The sequence below is a fragment of the Musa acuminata genome, chromosome BXJ2-8, assembly GCF_036884655.1.
Source record: "Musa acuminata AAA Group cultivar baxijiao chromosome BXJ2-8, Cavendish_Baxijiao_AAA, whole genome shotgun sequence".
In the NCBI taxonomy this organism is placed as follows: domain Eukaryota; kingdom Viridiplantae; phylum Streptophyta; class Magnoliopsida; order Zingiberales; family Musaceae; genus Musa; species Musa acuminata.
Window position 1 is genome coordinate 11,025,489 of NC_088345.1, and position 22,017 is coordinate 11,047,505.

General features: G+C 37.8%; 1 protein-coding gene and 1 long non-coding RNA gene across 4 annotated transcripts; both read left to right on the plus strand.

The window, feature by feature from the left end:
• The first annotated feature begins 9,473 nt into the window (after positions 1–9,473).
• Positions 9,474–16,270, plus strand: LOC103994458 (uncharacterized). Of its 2 annotated transcripts, none has more exons than XM_009414796.2 (4): positions 9,474–9,809; positions 9,894–10,540; positions 15,437–15,637; positions 16,060–16,270. In XM_009414796.2, the coding sequence occupies exons 1-4, from the start codon at positions 9,584–9,586 to the stop codon at positions 16,102–16,104; spliced, it is 1,119 nt and encodes a 372-aa protein (XP_009413071.2). In that variant the 5' UTR covers positions 9,474–9,583; the 3' UTR covers positions 16,105–16,270. The 2 variants fall into 2 exon arrangements, with proteins under 2 accessions (XP_009413071.2, XP_064976995.1); XM_065120923.1 differs by lacking the exon at positions 16,060–16,270 and adding an exon at positions 15,793–15,947.
• A 1,611-nt stretch (positions 16,271–17,881) lies between these two features.
• LOC108953625 (uncharacterized) lies at positions 17,882–21,859 on the plus strand. Of its 2 annotated transcripts, XR_010488973.1 has the most exons (6): positions 17,882–17,983; positions 18,128–18,279; positions 18,375–18,872; positions 18,972–20,291; positions 21,265–21,336; positions 21,552–21,859. It is a non-coding gene; the product is annotated as an uncharacterized LOC108953625 (long non-coding RNA). The 2 variants fall into 2 exon arrangements; XR_010488972.1 differs by having other exon boundaries at positions 18,375–20,291.
• Positions 21,860–22,017: the final 158 nt, after the last annotated feature.

The window sequence follows — 22,017 nt, forward strand, 5'->3', positions numbered from 1 at the left end:
TCCATTACAGAATTGGTCGCTTGAGTCTACTGCTGGTCGAAATCTTATCATTGTCAGAATAAGGAATCCTGGTATTATAGACATATACAAACGAAATTTATCCCTACATAAACAAGACCTGTACAAGGTAACCCAGTTATGATTAGTAATGAGGAGATAAGGAAGACATGAGAAAGCCTCATTATTAACGGCAAAAGAGATCTTATTGCTTTTTGTTTGATTAGGGATATTGTTTTCAAACAGTATCCATTATTATGGCTTGTTATCATCGTTTAACATCATTCTCTGATTAAACGTAGATCATTTGCTGCATGAATTCATGTATGTTTGCAGTTGCACACTCTTGCATTTGGTCATTTGCAAATCCATGAAATATCATGATTTTTCAAGTTCAATGATAGAAGATTCAATTGTCCTTAGCTCCATAAAAGCATGACAGAAACTTTTCGAACAAACCAACTCTCGTGTAGGGTTACATGCCTGCCTTTACCAACCATCTTAATGGCAACCATCAAACTTTAATGGTTCCACCATTCTTGTCATGGTGTTGGTGGCTTTCTGAATGGTACTGAATCAGGATTTATTATCAGAGGACAGGAAGGAATACTTGATCAAAATTGAAAGCAAGAGGTCATAATTTGTATCCTGTTGCTGTTTATGCCAATCAGGTAAATGATTAAGCCCATAAAGAAAAGAGCCAATAGTTTAGGTAAATTTAAGTGTTGACTAGAGTAAAACTAAGTTTATTTTTATTTTAAAATCATCATTTTGTTAGGTCCTAGGAACAACTTGCCGCTAGTCCATGTCTTAGTCCAACTCTGGCCAACTTTCAGCAATAAACATAATTGACACCTAGGATGATGCTCACTTTCCCTAAATCAATTCCCTTGAAGACTTTATAAGGTTGGTAACATCACTTTAGGCCAAAGCAGAAGTGCTATAAGTTCCTCTTGGCATCACCAGTCCACCTTCCAACTCTCTGGGACATCCACTTTTGTCATCTACTGGTTTACTAGGACCTACTGCTTATCTTTGCCTCCACCAAGCATGTCCTTGACTATCATGACCATTTATGTATGCTTTTAAGTATGTTGTCAAGTTGATTAATCTTCTTGTTCTTCTCTAATGACCTCATGTCTTCTGGATTTTGTTGGTGAATCAATCCCACTTGTAAAGTGAGATGCTTGGTTCCTGGAAGCATCCAAAAGGTCATTTGAAATATTTTTGTGTATCTTACCATCTTTTGGAGATCAAACCACTACAATCCCATTGTTGTTGGGTTTGCATCATCTGATCCTGCTTCTTATGCATATATTTTGTGAATCATCCTGAGGGCAATGAAGAAAAAAAAAAAAAGTAACTTGATCCACTGTTCACCTGTGCATGTATGAATTAGCTACCCTTTTTCTTCACAAGGAAGCTACTGATCCTGGTCCTCCATTACCTTGATCTCCATGTCAGGATCATCTTTGATGCCTTCTTCCAAGTGAAGACCATGAGGAAGAGCATCAGGCATGGCAGCCACAGCATTGTTGGTTTCAGCTTCAATTTTAGCTCCACCATTTCATGCTTTACATTTGTACCTGAACAACTTGGCTATTTACATATTTCACCATCATCACAGTACATGCTGTGACAAACAGTAGAAAACAAAGATCAAGTAAATGATATTACCATGTGTTGAGCAGAAGTGCAATACATGGAACAGAGGATATAAATAAACACTCTGATATGTGCATATACTGATATTGTAATTAGAAAAAAGTATATCTAGAACCCAGAAGCTAGAAGCTTTGGCTTGATCTTTCTTTTATCCTTTGATGAAATAGAAAGTGTGGTATTACGTGCATACATTGATTGACTTGTTGATGAAGCACATCTTCCCTATCATTGAGTCAAATTACATTTGCCTTCTGCCAATACTGCAATTTTGTGTTGCATAAAATGGGAAGAATGTATGCAGAAGAAGATGATAAACCATATAGCGTAATTTAACTACCAGAATCAAGCAGTCAGTAGCCGCAGCCTAAAACCAAATTAATGATGGAAGACAGTAAAATACCATTGGAAAAGACTAGATAGGGTAGCAGGAATAAGGACAAGCTCAGTGTTGGATCCAGCACAAGCTTCAATCGCTTATGTTATGCTTGATACACCATTCTAGAAGCAAATTTTCCTTAAAATTAGTGGAATTATATTTCATATGCCCCATCCCAACACTACAAATTAGTTTTGCATAAAATGGATTCTCCATATTAATGTATTCTTGTTCTATGCCTCTGAATGAGCAGACTGGTCAGTAGCAAGATTGCCTCTGCTATAGGAATATTTCAAGCTTCTCAAGAATTGCAACCTAATATTGTGAAGCAATTCAAGAAAATTTCTGCAGATAATTGGAGTAGGATCATGCACAGGGATCTGAATCAGTACTTAGTGATCATATAACATTACTCTTCTACAAAGCAATTGAGAAAACATTATATATAGATGGAGAATTTGAGAGCACAAAGGCACAATGTGAAATAAAAGCAAGCATGAAGAGAAACTAGAAGATGCAAAAGGAGAACACAGAGAGGATTTGCACATCACCTCATGTAGGTAGAATGAGTGACTTCCATCCTATGAAACATGCTTACTTGGAATGATTCCTCAGAGAGGAATGCCATCAACCAATGCAGTACTGGCGTATCAGCATGAGACAAGACATTTGACTTTCTTTTTTGCATCATTAGATTGAGGAGATAGAAACATGGATTTGATCTATAGTTTTATTATTGTTGTTGTTGTTGTTGTTGTTGTTGCTGCTGCTCCTAGAAACAATCAATATTAACTTGTTTGATTAAATATATGTCAATCAATATTTTTAATAAAGATTAACATCTTAGTTTTTAAAATTATTCTATATATTATATTATATCGGACCATCCTTATCAACACAATCTGTTTTGTTTTGAGGATGAGAAGCAAGGAAAAGCAATCAAGGCTTGATTGAGCCCAATTAAGCTCAAGCAGGCTGGTTTAAATTCAGATTCCAATTTGGTCATGAACTATTTTTATTTCATCATCAATTAGGCTAATTATATATTATCATTTTTAGTTAGCTATCTTTAACATTCCGATCCCTACACTCAAAAGAATTATATTGACATCTTTATAGTTACGAAAATAAAATATTTAATTTTATTTCTCCTCGTGTAAAAATGATACTAAAAAAAGGGATAAAAAAATAATTTTACTATTTTATCATCTAAAAGATATTAATTTCATACAAGGATAATTTTTGTCAAAGTTTCATCATCCTCCTATTCAGCTTCGTTCTCCTCTTCGGCTTCATTATCCCCTTGGACAACTTACCCGACAGCGGTGTCGGTGGCTATCCTTATCTCTTGCATTGTCTTATTTCTCTTGCTTTGCTATCTTTCGCTCTGGTTTTGCTATCCTCTCGGATGGCCTATCCAATGATGATGTTAGTGGTGATCCTCACCTCCTACACTATCTCATTTCTCCTACTTTGCTATCCTTTCCTCTGGCTTCGCTATTCTCCCGGATAGCCTAGCTTACCCAACTGTCATGGATAAAGCTGTAAACGAGGTGTTTGATGTAATGCTCATGCATATATGTGTCTTTTGATTTTGTTCATGTTTTGCACAACATGAAGAGAGCTGGCTATAGGCTTGGCAGCCCCATTTTGGTTGGCTTTGGTGGTCGCTTTAGGCTTGTAAATGAAGTTTGTCATGTGGGTATTTAAATCTGTAGTGGACCATTTTAGATCTTTTGTTGTGTAATCGTTCAAAGTTTGCAAAGTCTATGTTTGTAATTTGCATTGGCTATAAAGCATTTTTTGAAATGGTTATTTGTGAATCCCGAGTGAAATGTTTTCTCTAATCTGTATTCTCTTTTGTAGGCCTTAAGGAATCATAGAAGGTTTCAGGGAGGTTGACCTTTGAGAATAAACATGCAAGGGTGCCGCATGACATACGTAAAACCAATTAAGTTTATGACATTTGGTATCAGCGTGAGACAAGCACACTTAGAAACACTTGGCATGCAAACGTGGGGGACCTAACGGGGCTGCGTTGAGAGCAGACAACACGTATGACCGTTTGAGGGGAACGGGCATGTAGATGTAGGAAATAGAATCGCTCAGAGGAGTGAGCATCCAAGATTGACATTCAAAGGAATGACCAACCTTTTGGGCGAGAGGCACCACGAGGACAAGCGAGCTAGAAGAATGCGTAGTGCACAAAGGTTGTGATAGCTGAGTTCGAGCTATGACTTGACGTTGGTAACCAAATTTAATGGTGCTCAAGGCAAGTGAGGTGCTTGGTAAATAATGAGACTATAGAAAATGGGATGGGTTGCTCAGCGATCAAAAGAGTTATTGTAAAGCTCACAAAAGTAAGGGGAATTGCTAACTTAAAGAATTTGATACTCATGCAAGGGCTTGTATACGGACGATGGAATATTCGTGGTCATCCCAATGCGATCGAAACTCGACACCATAGAGCATTGAAACTTTTTCTTCGGCATGAGAAGGAAATGCTCATAAGAGGCTAAAGTGTGCAATAAATTTAGCATGTTACTAACTAGGCCTTGAGGGGTGCAACGGAGAGCTGCTACTAGTCATAGGTGTCTTGCAAGCCAATCACGTGAGTGATGACATGTGTGACATGATACACACTCTTTTTGCTTATTATTATTTATTAGTATTTTTCTCACTTTATGTTGCCTATTGTATATATTGTGATATACATATATCTGTGCAATGGGAATCGGATCATGATGAGATCATGATAACGAGATCAATTAACCTTTAAACATAAACCATTTATAATCCCAGTCATAGGATACTCGGGAGGGACATTGAGATAACCAAATATACCAGTGTGTATGTTATATACCCATCCATATGATGGAGGTAGCTGGTCTTATAGTTACTCATATGGGGACACTAGGGATATAGTGTTGGTGCTCATTAGAGAATGAGTTTACTGATTGATTCGCTAATAAAATGCTGGATGGTTAATGATACCTCATTGTCAGATAATGATTACGTCATTCCAGTTATGTATCTGATTTTTAGACTTGAGATACTAAGGATATCCTGTATGAGTATTTCATTATTTGATATCAGACTTATAGGTTTGGAAGTTCTGGTTATAGCACAACCGGTCATTGAGAGAGGCAGCCAACCTTACAAGGGTAATTGAGTATCGTTAGAGGATCATCCGCTCTCGATGTCATGAGAGGAATATCATTTTTGCTCTTGCTCATGTAACTCTCTAGATAGGTTCATTCAGATTAAGAGAGAAAGAGTTCTCTAAATTAGAGCAAGACTCAAGTAGATTCCATATAAGCCTGATAACACCATACCCGATATACGGTCTCTAAGATATTAGATAGATGAGCGACTATAAATAATGGTAATTGAGGACAAATATGTTTAATGGATTGGATTCCCCCGTATCGTTTGGAGACTACGACGTAGTGGCATACGCTTATGATAATTTGAGTGAATTATTATAAGAGATAAGAGCTTATGATAATTCACTAAGTCAAAAGGAGTTCTGACAGATATGACTCATGATCAGCTTGATATTGGGTCTAGAGGGTCACACAAATATGATAAGTATTGTGATGAGTAGGGGTTCAGATATAAAATATCCATTAGAGCCTCTATCTTATTGAATATTCAATAAGCCCTTGAATTATTGGATCTTGTGAATAAGAGCCAATGAGAGATTATTGGGTCGAGATCCACTAATCAACTAGGCTTGGATAGTTGGATATAGATCTAAAACATAATAAGACAAGATTCATTAGGGTTATGTTGACAGTGACCTTTATAAATAAGGGAGAACCAAAGGGGCATAGGCTAGACCCTTTTTGGCTGCCACCTCCTATTCTCCTCCCTCCCTCTTCTCCTTAGTTGATAGCCCTAGTTTGGGGTATGAGGACAGTAAGAAGGGTCGACCCCTTCTTGATTACATAGTATGCAAGGAGAGAAAGATCGTGCAATGATTTGAGGAGCGTCCTCGCCGCATCTGTCATGTGGATCACCGCCAGATAGAAAGATAGTTGACCTCCTTCATCATCTCATACAAATCTGTAAGTTTTCAGAGATATACAATCTCCTTAATTAACATATTTTTCACATACGTGTAGTTTTTTATTTTGTGGGCATATGCACATCAATCTTTGCACGACGATGAGAAACAATTTTCTTTTAAAATTTTAAGATTTTTGTTTTTCTATTATTTTGCTGTGCATGTGATGCTTTGCTCGAGTTTTTCAAAAGTGATATCGGAGCTAGGTTGTTTCATACGACGATTTGTTTTTTAAATTGCGTTTATTGTTAAATCGCGTAGAATTATTTTTTTTGCACAATTGATACATTTTTTATCGTAGTTTTTAAATCTAGATTGTACCCTCTCTCACTATTGAGAGATGCTTTCGGGCTAAATCACATTAGGCTATGGTCTATAATCATATTGTGTGATTGCTCGTGTGATGCGTGATTGATTATACACATACTATATATATATATATATATATATATATATATATATATATATAAATATATACACATGCGATGTAGATATATATTAAATATGTATATGCGTGACATCATATTAGGAGACCAAATCAAAATCTCCTCTTACGATAATATTAAGTTGATAAACATGAGACAAGTAAATTGATCCACGTGGCCTTCCATCGTTATGGGGAGAAATCGATTCTCAACGTAAGTTGAGTTGATCGAGTCCCTCGAGGCTCACCTATATTGCGATTCGAGATCTTGCTTACAACATAGAAATATCACCGGTCGAGTCCCTCGATGTCATATCATTGAATTAGACTTATCTTGTAACGATGGTGATAACTTAACCGAATATCGTGGTTAGTCGAGTCCCTCGAGGCCATGATGGTTCGGAGGCTAAACAGGACGAGAATCACAAGGAGTTATGATCTATAAGAGTTGTTTACCTTTTCAAGCTTAGTGTGATTGGTCGAGTCTCTCGAGGTTACACTAAGACGTTGATTGGATCTCGATCCCCACTAGAGATCCATTGGTGGGTCTTCAATGTACATACCGAAGGGTGTTGTGTGTTTCACGAGAAAATAGTGAGAGTTGTTAAGATCAAGAAAGACACTAAGAGGGGGGGGGGGGTGTTGGTGTGAATTAGTGCAGCGGATAAAAACCACGTCAGTTCGAAAATCTTCGTACGTTCGATAAATATCGATAAAAAGTGAGAAGCTAATTTTCTAATATTGCGATAACTTCACGGTGATTGCTCAAATGAGGGAACCCAAGTCTCATCAGAAGTATTCTGATGAGGTTCCAACTTATTAGAGAGATCGTGACCTGAGGAGATGTAGTGGTGGAAAGAGTTCCATCCGAACATAACATTATAGATCCACTAATAAAGCCAATATCTCAAATTGTCTTTGATCGTCACAGGGGTCTAATGGGATCATACACATAGGTGATTAACTTTGGGTCAAGTGGAAGATTGCTAATCATATGTGTCCTGTAAGCCAATCACATGATTGATGACACGTATGACTTGACACATAATCTTTTTTATTATTATATTTGGTATTTTATCACTTTATATTGTCTGTTGCTAAAATATATTATGATGTCCATAGATCTGTGCAATAAGAATCGTATCGTGATGAGATCACGATAATGAGACCAATTCGATACTTGTTCTAAGTTGGGGTAAAAACTTCTTGCATTCTTGAAGTTCGATGGCAATGAGAAGGTAAATCATAGTAGCTAATTCATTGTAAGGAGTATAAACACTTCGGGTGCTTTAGAGATGCGAGCAAAGAGTAGGCAAAGGCTAGTAACATACTTGATGCATGGAGTATAACCCTCAAGAAGGTGAATGAAACTAAGTAACCTTTGTCTTCTTAACTTTTAAGAGAATATGTGAAACCGAGTACTCTAATTCTCTTATTTATCCAACAAAGAAGTTATGCACAAGTTTAAAGACCTTTCGAAGAAACCTAATAGAAGACAATAGTTATCAAATCATCACCAATGATAATCGGTGCTATTGAGAGTAGATTGTTTGTTTCATTTCCCAACATAATGCAAATTGAAAATAGAAATGATGTGAACCTACTTGGAAGCGACAACTAATTGGAAGAGGAATCGATGGGCAAATTACAGAGGAAAGACCCTATAAACTTCAAAAGCTACGAGGTGATGTTCGTTAAAGCTTCAACAAGCATCCATCCAGTTAAAGTGACATGAGACGTTTAAGAGACTAGCGCATACCAAGAATGATATTTTCCTTCATATGAAGGATCCACAATAATTAACAAGGATCAGCACAACTCGATCGACCCCGAGAGGCAGAAGCATTGGCGAGTTGAAGTAGCATGACATATCAAAATTTGACTACTCAATAACAATATCAAAGAGTAGTTGGGAGTCAAGAGATATGTTGCAACTAGAGCAGAATATTGAAGACTTAGCAAAGGCGAGGAGATGCAGCGTCTACAAATACTTCAACGAGGATGTTGAAGGAATAAGTGGGGGAGAATATCACGAACAAAGTTGTAAACGAGGTGTTTGATATAATGCTCATGTATGTCCGTGTCTTTCGGTTTTGTTCATGCTTTACACAACATGGAGAGGTTTAGTCATAGGCTTGGCAGCTCCATTTTGGTCAGCTTTGGTGGCCACTTTAGACTTATAAACGAAGCTTATGTCATTTTGGCACTTGTGGGTATTTCAATATGTGGTGGACTATCTTGGATCCTTTGTTGTGTGATCGTTCAGAGCTTACAAAGTCTATATTGTAATTCGCATTTGCTATAAAGTGTTTGCTGAAATAGTTGCATGTGGATCCTAAATGAAACGATTTATTTAACCCATTTAATTTTTTGTATGTCCTAAAGGACCATAGAAGGTTGACATTTGCGGACGGATACGCAAATGTGTCGCATGACTCGGGCAAAACCAACTAAGTTCATAACATAACGATGGATAGCGAAGTAGGAGAAATGAGATGGTGCAGGAGATGAGGATTGTCGTTAACATCGTCGTTAGGTAGGCGATTCAGGAGGATAGTAAAAGTAAGAAAAATGAGATAATGTAGGGGATGAGAATAACCACTGACATCATAGGCTGTTCAGGAGGATAACGAAGTTGAAGGGTAGGATAGTGAAGCTTTTATAGAAATTATCTTTTTATAAAATTAATATCTTTTGAATGATGAGAATAATAAAATTATTTTTAAATATTTTTTAGTGTTATTTTTTACATGTGTAATATCTTATGTTAGTACACTCTACGGTACGAAAATAAATATAATTAAATAATTTGTTTTTATAATTATAAAAACATCAATATAATTTTTAAAATATAAAAATCAAAATACTGGAGATACCTAAATTAGATAGGTACCCTATAATTAGCCCTCATCAGGCCCAATCTCATATCCCAATCTAATAACCGCTGCATTTACTGGATGCCTATCGGAGTCTCTCCGGTCAGTTTATTCACTCTTCTTTTCGTCTTGATTCCTTCGTCTCTCTCTCTCTCGAGACGCCGGCGTAGAAAGCGATGGCTTCTCTCGCCGCCCATGTCTTCACTCCACCCAAAGCTCCCATCACGAGCCCCGCCGCCGTCTCCTCCTCCAAAACCCCCAGACTACGATACCATCGCAACTACCCACCACACCGGCTCCTCTCCTTCCCCTCCCCGTCAGCCTCTGACTCCGCCGCCGGTCCCATCGTCACCGACTCTCATCCCCTGGCTACCGCCGCCGCCACTTCGACGGCTTTATCCAGTCCGATTTACCTCCTTAGCCCTCCGGGTTCCTATCCAAATTTGTTCTTCGTAGTGTGAATTTGTGCTTTTCTTTTGGTTCCAGATTGGGTCGAGTTCGCGCGGAGAGTGTCCGGCGAATGGGACGGCTTCGGCGTCGAGTTCACTTCCGAAGGAGCGCCTGTCGAGCTTCCGGAGAACGTCGTCCCCGGGGCCTTCCGCGAGTGGGGCGTCCAGGTCTTCGATTGGCAGACCCAGTGCCCGACCCTCGCCCACGAACATGGTGGCCTTTTGCTCACCTACAAGATGATTAAGCTTTTGCCCACCGTCGGATGCGAGGCCGATGCCGCCACGAGGTACAGCGTCGAGGAGAGGGTCGTCGGGGGGGAGGACAACCAGGTCTCGGCGTTTGCGTATGATTCTAGCGGGTCTTTCATTGCCGTTTGTCCAATGGAGAGTCCGGGTGGGCAGAAGGTTCTTGAATTGGAGCACTGCTTGGTGGATCCTCGGGATAAGGAGGCCAGGATAAGGGTGATTCAGGTGGTTCTGGTGGAAGAAGGGGCGATGTGGTTGGAGAAGATAAGGGTATTCTCAGAGCACTGGGATGGGCCGTTTCGGAATGGGGAACTGCTAGGTGGGTGCGCCATTAGGGACTCTGCGTTCGCGACCACTGCAGTGGTGGATGTCTCTGAGGTGGTTGGAGTTTGGCAGGGTACTTCCTTAGCCATTGCTAGATTGCAGAGTGAACACAAGGTGAGATCTTTTATTCGAGTCTACATACATTTGTTATGCTAAGTACCATATGCATCATATACTTCTCAGGTGGAATAGCTTTATTTTTTATCTCCTTGTTCCTTCATTTATATTGTCAACTTGTTTATCCTGTACCCATGGCAACTTTCCTGTTGTTGAATGAAAAACTTGGTGAGTTCTTATATTGGCAACTATTTTAAAAAATGTGTGGCGTTCGTGCATTGATCCTTACAGTAGACTAGTAAATTGATGATTATGCTTGCCTCTTTCTTGAGACCATCATTTGACCCTGTAAATGCCACAATATATATATTTATAGTTTTCTATAAAATGAAGGTTCATGTGTGATGGATGAACCCTTCTCTTAGGTCTGATTAGATGGGAAAAGCCAGCATAAATAAGGCCCAACCAAGTCTTCGATCAAGTTCAATGCTCCAAGTTTCCCTTTAGGTCTAAAGCTACTGCAGTTAAAATATCAACTAGAAAAGGTGTGAAGATTTATTTGTTAGTGCTTTAAAGGTTTTGTTTTAAATAGGTTGTTATGGTTTCAAAGAGCTCTATTAGAAGTTAAATAAATTATTTAAGTGTCTCATCAACAATGTAAATAAGGACCAGACTTGTGTTTGCTAGCTAAAATTTGAGTCTTTGGTGCATTATTTAAATTCTTGAATTGACTGGTCTATAAAGGGGCAAACTGGGGTTTGTAATTGCTATTCTGGCTAAGTGCATTACGGAAATTCACACCTTAGCAGGAATTCTGATGGGAATCTGATCCTGTATTGGATAAAGATAAATCATCAACTGACTCTTAGTTTCTGTGCAGGATGTCCAATATGTTTTTCCTGTTAAAATACAGGTTTCCTGGCTGCAGGTCCTTTTCTTGTTACACATTATTTCTTCTTAATTTCTACCGATCTCGATTTTCTCTCCTTGGTATGTTGTGAAAGAGACCTTCAGCAATGGGTATATTTTAATCAGTTAACAGTAATGCTATACTATCCAGTTATTGTTTCTGGATGATGCTGGATAACTGATTTCACCTATATGTTGGCACTTTACTGCAAAGAAATGCTAGTTGTTGGAACTTGGAACAATATATGCTTTACTTTTGAGTGTAGACCAGTGATTTAAAAAGCGCTAGGCGCCAAGGTCCAAAAACGCCCAAGGCGCTAGGCGCTCGTCCGAGCAAAGCGAGGCGCTAAGAAAATCTAAGATACAAAATCACAATGTCACATTAACAAAAAGTTTCAAAATTCAAAACAATAAAATTTTACATCAAAGTCATTCATTATAATCAATATTATCGTCATTTTCACACAAATCATCTTCATTGAATTCGTCTTCTTCCTCTTGTCCTTCGATTCTTTCCTCTTCATCAAGATATGTTTCATTCTCTATATCTTCAACAATAGCAGGAGCCGAGCTTGATGTTTTTGCACTCATTTTTCTCTTTGACATCTGTCTTGTATATGTTTGTAATTCTCCAGCACCTGAAGCTCTTGCCACATCTTCCCATGTCAATTTATCATCTTCAAATACAAGCTCGTCTTCAGCATCTTGCAAGTTAGCACCCATTTCTCCTACTAACCACTCATTTGAATCATCAATATCTTGCAATGAGATTGAATCAAATCTATTTTTCAAATCATGACGAGTCTTCAAAGCTTGATTATACTTTATGTAAATAAGATCGTGCAATCGTTGATGTTCTAACCGATTTCTTCTCTTCAAGTGAATCTGTCATATCATATAATTTAAAAATATATTAATACATATATCTAAATAAATAAATTAATTAAAACAAAAATATTTAGTAATACTTACATGCTCAAAGACATTCTAGTTTCGCTCACAACCCGAAGCACTACATGTCAAACTAAGTACTTTAATAGTAAATTTCTGTAAGTTCGGGATGAAATTTCCAAATAGACTCCACCATTCAGCTACAAAATTTATGTTATTATTAGTAATAACATAGTAACATAATATATATGAAATTAATTATATCAAATTATTAATACCTAGAGAGGTAGTTGTCCTGGATCGAACGACAATTGGAATTCCAAAAAGACCTTCAGCATTTTTATATAAAGATAATTCATGAATAACCTTATCTTGAACCTCACGGCTGGGAACTAATCTTGCAACGCACTGATATAACCCACCCAAAACTTCTGCATCAAGTCCAACAGATTTAATCTTATAAAAGAATTCAGGGTTCAAATAATATCCTGCTGTATGTAAGGGACAATGAAGTTGACAATTTCATCTTTCGTCAATAATTGTAAAAATTTTCTCATATTTTTCTTTATTTTCATTAAAAGATCTTTTAATCGTCTCCTTTGCTCTATCCATAGCCTCATAAATATATCTCATTGCAGGCTTATTTTCATTATCCACCAACCGAAGGACTCGAACAAGAGGGCCCATTACCTTTAATATATAAACTACATGATTCCAAAAGGATGACATTAAGATGATATCAGCAACCCTCTTGCCTTTTGCTTCTTTTGCCCATTTGCTTGTCACCCATTTCTTAGAGGTAAACATATTTCTCATAGTATGTTTTTGACGATGCACGCTCTGTAATGTCAAGAATGAAGTAACAAATCGGGTGACACCATGTCTCACTAATTCTTTATTCCCTGTAAATTCTCTAATCATATTCAAAGCCCCAATATGATTATAAAGAAATCCAACAACAAAAATTGCCCTTTCTATGGTTTTCTTGATTTCTAAGATCTTTTCAATATCCTCCAACATTAAATCAATACAATGGGCTGCATATGAAGTTCAATACAAGTGTTGTCTTTTTTATTTAACCAATTTACCTGAGACAAAGGATAACAAAAATGATAAGACTTAAGAGTTTAACACACTTAATTGAAGATAAAATAATTAACAAAATCAAAAGATGAATATTACCAGTTAAAACATAGTTGCTTCTATTGTCGGTTATGATTTGAACGATATTTTGTTCTCCAATTTCTTCCACGAAGTTGTCAAGTAAATCATATAACTTGTCTCTAGATTTTACAAAAGATGAAGCATCTATTGACTTCACAAACATAGTCCCTAAAGAACAATTAACCATAAAATTAATTATACTCCTGCACCTCCTATCAATCCAAACATCTGACATAATAGAGCAACCATGTGTTGCCCATGATTCTTTATGACCCTTTAGTAAGTCATTTGTATAATTCAACTCTTTTTGCAGCAATGGAACTCGCACCTCATAATAACTTGGAGGTTTTAATCCTGCACCATATCTTCCAATAGCTTCAATCATATCCTTAAAACTGTCTAAACGAGTTGTACTAAGGGGAAGACCAGCCTGATAGAAGAAGCGAGCAATGTGCTGAATTGTTCTTCCTCTTATTTCTTTATCACAAGCATCACTTATATTTGTTTGTCTAAATTTTGAGCCTCCTGCTTGCCCTTGTTGTTTCTGGGATCCTTGAAGCATATATAGATCCATCGGTCCTTTTTTACCTTTCTTAGTACTCATAACTTCTTTTCCCTTTTTGTCGTATACTCTTTTTTCACTTGGGTTAATACTCATAGAATAATCTTCTTCTTCATCCCTGAGATGTTCAACATTATCTTCTGGTAAATTCTCGTAAGATTCATTCTTTTGTGTCTTCTTTCCATTCATATAACTCAGCAACTCTTCTTTTACCTCAGGTGGACATTTTTTGCAAGCTGCTGCATTCTTGAAATTTCCTACTAGATATTTTTTTTCACGAAAAATACCACATCTGGTAGTCTTATCGCAAAATATGCAAGTCACTGCATTATGATCTTTCGGATCCTTCAAATAATTATACTTGCATGCTGGATCTTTTTTTGATACCATTGGAGACTTTATTGAGTTGTTATCTGCACTTGCCATTTATGTTGAAACCTAGCAATAATTTCAAATAAATAAGAATTAACAACATTAAAATCAAAATAATATATTATTAATTTATTAACAGTATTGAAAATTAATCATTTCAAAATTCAAATAAACTTAATATTAAGAGTATACTATATACTGAGCCTGACGGAGAAACGAGGAAGCAGCGGCGAGCGGCGGCAGCGGTAGTGGGAAAGGGAAAGGAAGCGGGAGGCGCGAGCAGCGGGAGGGCTCGCGGGAGTCGCGAGCAGCGGGAAGGCTCGCGGGAGGCGCGAGCAGCGGGACTGCTCGCGGGAGGCGCGAGCAGCGACAGCGACGAGCTGCGAGATCGGGATCGGGAGCGGCAGCAGTAGCGGGTTAGGATTGGGTAAGGGTTAGGGTTAGGTAAGGGTTATATCGGTTTTGTTGGTTCGATTGAACCAACTAACAACCGAACCAGGACCGAACCAGACCTAAAATCCTGGTTCGATCACTTGGTTTACCCAGGCGCTCGCCCGAAGCGCCCAGCACCTGGGCTCGGGCGAGCGCCCAGGCGGCGCCTGTTTGAAGCGCGTCGCCTGGGACATTAGCGAGGCGCTCGGGCCTGGCGCGCCTGGGACATTAGCGAGGCGCTCGGGCCTCGCCTCGCCCGAGCGCCTAGGCGAGCGCCTGAGCGCCTTTTTTAATCACTGGTGTAGACTATCTTATTGCAGATGTATTGACAAATCCTGTACTTCATTTAGTACATGGGTTATTTACACTACTGCAGATTGGATTGTGCAAGCATTGTTGACATTGAGGTATTTTCTGGGCATGTTTCTTTGTTGAAGGCTGAAAGTGTTCCCTGGTCTTTTTTTGGATGTCGATGTGTTTCGATATTGCCATGCATTACAGCAATATAGCTACATTTTGATAGGATTAGTCTGGCAATATTGCACACACACTAAGTCTTAACTTACGACAGCTATTATAACGCTGTCATTCATCAATATCTAATCTGAGCTTCACATTTGCAGGATATTTTCCATGAACTTGTTGTGGATTTGCCATTCAAGACAATTAGAGAAGTTCATGGCCTAGTAGCACTGCCTAAGCAATTATGGTCCTTGTCTGGTGAAAATAAAGATGGTGAAACTCGGTGGGAAGTCGGATGGTTGTTAGATCATGGAAATGCCATAACATCCAGATGTGTCTTCCTTAATAATGGAATGCTGAAGGCAAGTTATTCTCTTGCAAGATTTCTTATGCAACTTTGCTTGCTTTCCGGAATGAAATGTGCGATAACTATTTAGATTGTTTCTGTGTGATACATCAGTTTTTATTAATATATTATGAACAAAGTGTCATGATTCCTTTTGCTGGCTTGGATCAGGTCTGTGTCATCTGGATAATGATGCTTGAACCTCATGAGTTCTCTATCAAACAAAAATGAGGAATCTTAGATATATCATTTAAATTATTTGTGTGCTTGAATTTTGGAGTTTAAACACACCACTAGAATAGGTGATGTTCTCTTGGTTATCATCAGTCTCATTTATTATCAGTTTATCAACATGTTTCATGTTCAAAGTTTTAGATGAAATATATCTTTTTTGTTCCTACAATAAACATGTTTACCTTCTGTGGACTTTGGTTGCAGGAGATAGCAATCGGTCGTGAAACTGCAGTTTCCAAGGATATTTGAATTGTAAGATCAAGGTTGTCTGTTCTTATATCCTATTCCTTGTAATGTTTTGGTTGTATATATTTAACTATATTTATATAGTTTGAGAAGTAACTCACCAAATCTTGCAGTATGTATGGCCTTATGTTCAAGTTCTGAAATGAAATCCACATCCTTAGCTTTCGTATCTGAAACCTCCGAATGCTTAGCCATAGAAACCGAATGGAAAAGGCTGCTGATGTTTATCTCCTCTTAAACTTTGCTCTGCTGTCTGTAGAATGCTGCTGCTTAACTATCACAATTTCTTATAAGAATAAAGTAGACCTTATCTTAATGCATTCTTGGTAATAAAAAATGGAAGGGGCATAAATTAATCATCCTAATAAGAATTATTATGAGTAGACAACACATGACCCTAAAAACTTCTTCTTTTTTTCTCTCTTGGTTTCCTTGTATTTTATTTATGGAGTTCATTCCATTTGGAGTTTAGGAATTGTAAAATAGAATTTCTTCTGTTTCTCATCAATTGGAACTTAAGAGTTATAAGCTTCCTTGTGGCAGAAATGTGAGTGGCCGCAACAACGGGGATTCTCATGGCACTTGATAGTTTCATCATCTTTGAGCTTCTACAAAATTCTTGAAAGATACCAATTATTTATGAAGAAATAAGAAAATACAAAATAAGGTTATTCTCTACTAGTTTCCTACGGTGGTTTTGCATGTGATGTTTGTTTACCACAAGAAACAATTAGCCACTGCTGCACAAATGAGGTTTATCTGCTACTTCATAGTATAATTCGTGGACTTTGTTAATCTAAAGCAGGTTAATTTCATAAATATTGTTTATCATCGTCACCAATTAACTGTCTCTATCCTGTCGTCTTCTATCACGTCGACTATTAGGCCCTTCTCATGTATTATGATTGTCAACCTTGGTTGAGAGGAAGGAAGTGGTCATGATGAAAGCTTCTCTTCCCTCCTCTCTTATATACGGTCTATTGTCTTAAGTATCGTCCGATGCAAATTAACTCATAATTTTACACTCCTAAAATAGTCATCACCTTTGCTATGAAAAACCTCTCTCCTCACATTTACCATGGCTCTTACCGGTTGTTCTCATCATTGCTAGCTCCTCACGACTTAATTTAATTATTTGATTAAGCAACAATAACGGGTAAAAGTGGATGGACAAAAGTGATGGAAAGCGAGTAAGCATCGATGTCGAGCATGCTAAGGATGAAAGTGAGCAAGTGATGGTGGAGCCCAAGAAAAAGTAAAAGCTTATTGTAATCCCCCTCCGTGAAAAGCAATGTAAGTGAGACGATAGTGATAGATGATGATGAGCGGCATTTACAAGAGTGCAAGGAATATGAGCACCATCTTAAAAAAAAATAAAAATAGCCGCATTGTTTGAGAAAAGCCCAAAAAATTCATACAAAGGAGATCAAGCTCGTTTGACCATAAATTAGCTCATGATGGTCGGCACAAGTGTGATCTCCACCGTTCATAATAGTTTGATGATGAATAATAATAGATCAGTTTCATCTCGTACGTGTGATCTCACAACCTCGCCATCCGGGTCGGGTCGCCTTGAACCGCCAACGCCACCATTCAGGGCGAGCCCCCAAACCGATGTAGGAGAATTAGCTCACGTTCGCCCAGCCTCTTGGGCCACGCGTCGAACATCTACGAGCAGAGCAACAGCGTCTTCGGTGTTTTATCCAGCAAGCCGATCCGCGATCTTCCGCGGACTATAAATAACCGATCGCAGGCTAGCGGGAACGCGACGCTTCCAATTCGAAAACCTTCTCGGCTTTCGTCTCCTCGGCATGGAAGTCGACTTGGAGAACCGCGAAGCCCGAAGCTCTTCGGGAGGAAGCAATCCGTCTACAGGAATCTTGTACTCTCTGATTTCTCCATCTTTCGACCCGTTCGTTTTTTCCCTATTCGGTCCATTTTATTCCGTGTGAAATTTTGGCCATTCTCCTCTGAGTTAGGGTTAAACTCTTTTCTTTGATTTCTTGGTTCGATCGCTGGACGAAAGGTGAGATCCGCGGGTAACCGTACAAGAGACAGCAGTACTACATGAAGAATTCCCTTCACTCTCTCGTACCCAAGCGGAAGCTCTGCCTCCGCGGTGATTCTCTAATTACTGACCGTTTGTGGACTTCTTTCTTGATAGGTTGGGTATATGAGGTGAGAATCGCTTTCCGTTTTTTCTTTTTTACATCTTTTGATGTAATGTTTGATAGAAGATAAGATTTCCTCATATAGCTTGCGACTGTGTGCAGGTACAATGTGGCTGTCCTGCCTTTCCTTATAAGGTCGATATCTTGGTTCTCTTGAATCTTTGTTTTAGGCTATATATCTCAGCATAAACGAATTATTTTATGATATTAGTTTTTCAGTCTTAACTTATCTTTTTGTTGCAGTTAATACAGTTTAGGATATTGAATAAGAGAGAGAATGCATCATTGTCTAAACAATTTACAATCATACGAAACTCAAGCACACTGTTCTTGATGGATACTATAAGGAGTTAAATTTTAGTCGACAGCACCATTCCCGGTGCAAGCCATATTGACAAATATATCTTTGCTTGGATTGAACTTCTGTTTTGCCATTTTATTTGATATTCAATGATCTGAAGTTCCTCTAGCAAACTCTCATAATTTTGTGCAGCCTGATGATCATATTTTATCAGACGATGATAATGGAGGAGCTAAACTCATGGGAAGTGTGCTCGATCTTTTATATGTCATAACAGGTTCCACATCATATATTTGAAGGTTCTGTATGCTTTAGGAAAAGAAAACTTATCTTACTAGTATGTATGTGAACTATGCAAATTCCATTATCCACATGATTCATCATTTTCTTTCCAACAGGAACTATAGTTGCTATTCATGGAAAGGAAACTAGTGATGGTGATTTTTTCTTTATTCAAGATGTGCTGGAAGCTGGCCTAACCCTGCAAAATGAAGTCACCTAGCTCAAGTATTTTGTGACATGACGGTCTCTTAAAATTACAAATGTCCTGCATCTTGACTACTATTAATGTGATGATTGCTTGATAGGACCAGAAGTATGCTCATTGACAAGTGAGGAAGCCTAGATGACTGCTAGAAGAGTCAAAAGTTCCTTTGGCTATAGGAATTCTCTACGAGCAACTGAGAACTTCACAGTCTGCACATTAAGATGAGCTCTAGAACTATATTTGAAGTTTGGCTATAGGAATTCCGAATTCTCTACGTGCAATGGAAAACTTCAAAGTCGCACATTGAGATGAACTCTAGAACTATATTTGAATTAAGTAACTTCACTGTTCACATTTTATGTTGGCTTTAGTTTTTGGTCAAAGCGATGGTTTTTTTTTTATGTGCTGACTAAAGCCAATATGTTACAACTAAAATGGACCGACTTCAACTAGTGTAACCCCACAACTTTAATTTGCCAAAACTATCTGAAAATCATGTCATTTTCCACTGAAATCGATTGAAAAATAATTGGAACTCATTAATATCCACTCTCAAAGCCTCGATGTAAGGTTTCATTTTTTAGATCTCTTCTAATCTATTTCTGTAATTCTCCCTGATTTCTTAGCTTGCCAACTCGAGTCCATCCGGATCTTCCCAATAAAAAAGAGCTGATTTAGCTTGAACCAGTCAATGTTTAATAGAAAATATTGGATATTCCCAATACAGAATTTTTTCATAAGCTCAGTTCACAGAGATCTCGGTAAAATACTTACAGTGGTTGATTCCATGATTTTATGAGTCCTTACAGCATCAGCACTGAGTCTTGGATAGAAACCAAGTTGGAAACCTTAAGGAGTTAACAGACACATGTGCTTACTTCAGACTTTTATTGTTGTGTGTCATGGTACATCTAGAACTCTATCAAAAGATAAAAAGCTAAACCAGCATTTAGTGTGCTTTACAATTCAGAATTAATTACTAATTGCTGTGTGAAAAACCAGGCAAGATTTCAGATGTCCTGTTACTCATTATCTTCTGACTCATCTCTTCTGTATTCTGTCATCACTGTGTTCTGTTATTGTAACGTTCTCTACATTTTACTCTCAGTTGCCTAAGGTACCGGTGGATGCCTAATTTTTAACTGATTACTGAAGTGTATCCAAGGCTGGAATGCCTTATGGTTATCTGGATATAGCAACAGAAACTTGCTGGCATGATCTTGTCTTAAAGGTGAACATTTATCTTAGATTACCTTTTTGCAATCTGCTTGGTGATATATCCTTCACATACGTAATGTTCAAAATTCACATTTTAATCATGGCTTTCATCTCAAAATGTTATATATGATGATCCAAAAGAAGTGGTATATTGAGAAACTTGGCGTTTTATTTGAGAAATTTTATTATGCTTCTAGTTGTTTCAATCAGAATATAACTACAACAACAATACTAACAACAAGATCATAAGTTTCAACTATTTGAGATCGGCTACCTACATCTTTTGCCATCATTGAGAATTATAAAAAGTCATAATTATTTTCACCAGAATATAAATGCAAATTATGTTTCATTATGGAACTCCTGATGTTGCACATTTTACTCACTATCCAAGAGAGGACATGGCATTCATGTCAGGGTCGAGCATTGAGAGCAGCATTTTTCTTCCTTCCTCTTGAATACCGACTTCTTATTAATCATATCCCTGGGCATTTAGGTGATGAAGGTGTCTGCTCCATCTTTGTGATGGATATTTTGCTGAAATCATTTTATGAATATATGATATGATTTATTTCACAACACAAACAAAGCAATGTATCTCAATTTTAGCTTATAGTTGCTGAAAATTTTGTACAAATACCGAAGGGACTTCTTGATCTTCGGGTAGTGTTTAAAGATCCTTCTTGTACATTTATATACTCAATACAACATTTCATTTAGCTCTCATTTGGTTCATGAAATTGTCTTGGGAGGTCTTTAATGGTTGTTAGTACCTCTTGAGTGCATATGGGATCTGACAGTGGCCTGAGATATTACCTGAACGAATTAAGGAGATCTATTTCCTTCTAAAAGATTTTAACTCCAGCCTTTGAAAATTTCGACTGTAGTTTAGAAGTCTACAGGAACGTTTTTGTTTTCTTGTCATGGTCTATATATTTTAAATAAGAATATTGTGCCAGTGGCACTTACCTATTTTGCTTTTACAGCTTGGGGTATCTATTGCTATTGATATGAATGTATATTGCTGTATGCCTGGACAGGAGGTCATGCATAGTCAGGTATTTTGAAGAATTCATTAGTTGGTATACTGATCTATGCTCTTTTTTAGCCATCACTTTAACTGATGCCTCTCCCGGGAGCATCAGCGTGTAACACATTTCTGTCATGCGCAAATCCTCATCAATTTGATATGGATGATATTTGTCAAGCATTAAATATTTCTTCTGCAATTCTGCCCTCGTGCCGGGAACTCAAGTGAGAAGGTGATGCACAGGTTTCTTGGAACCTCTTGCTGGAGTATTGATTACCTTTTCGAGTATTCTTAGGCAAGAAGCAAACTTGATACTATGGAGAGGACATCCAGATGTTGGGCAAGCTGGCATCAATTGCTCAAAACACAAGTAGTATTTTACTAGTGATTATGTCCTGATCTCCTTAATGTGGTTTATGTAGGATGCTTCCCCTTCAATGTTTCCTCGTCAACGAGGAAATCTCTCTACTTTATTGAGAAAATTTTTTTATTCTATCGAGAAATTTTTTTTCTCATAATCTGTATAAATAGGAGAGCGATATGTTAATGTATTCAAGCTAAAGCTATTTCAATAAAGTTTCTTCAATAATTATTCTTATTTTTTATTCTTATTTTTTATTCTTTCCATCATGATATCAGAGTCGCTTGTTTAAAACAAGCTTTTTTCTCGTTGTCGACTCATCATTATTGTTTCTTCACCTCCAGCGGC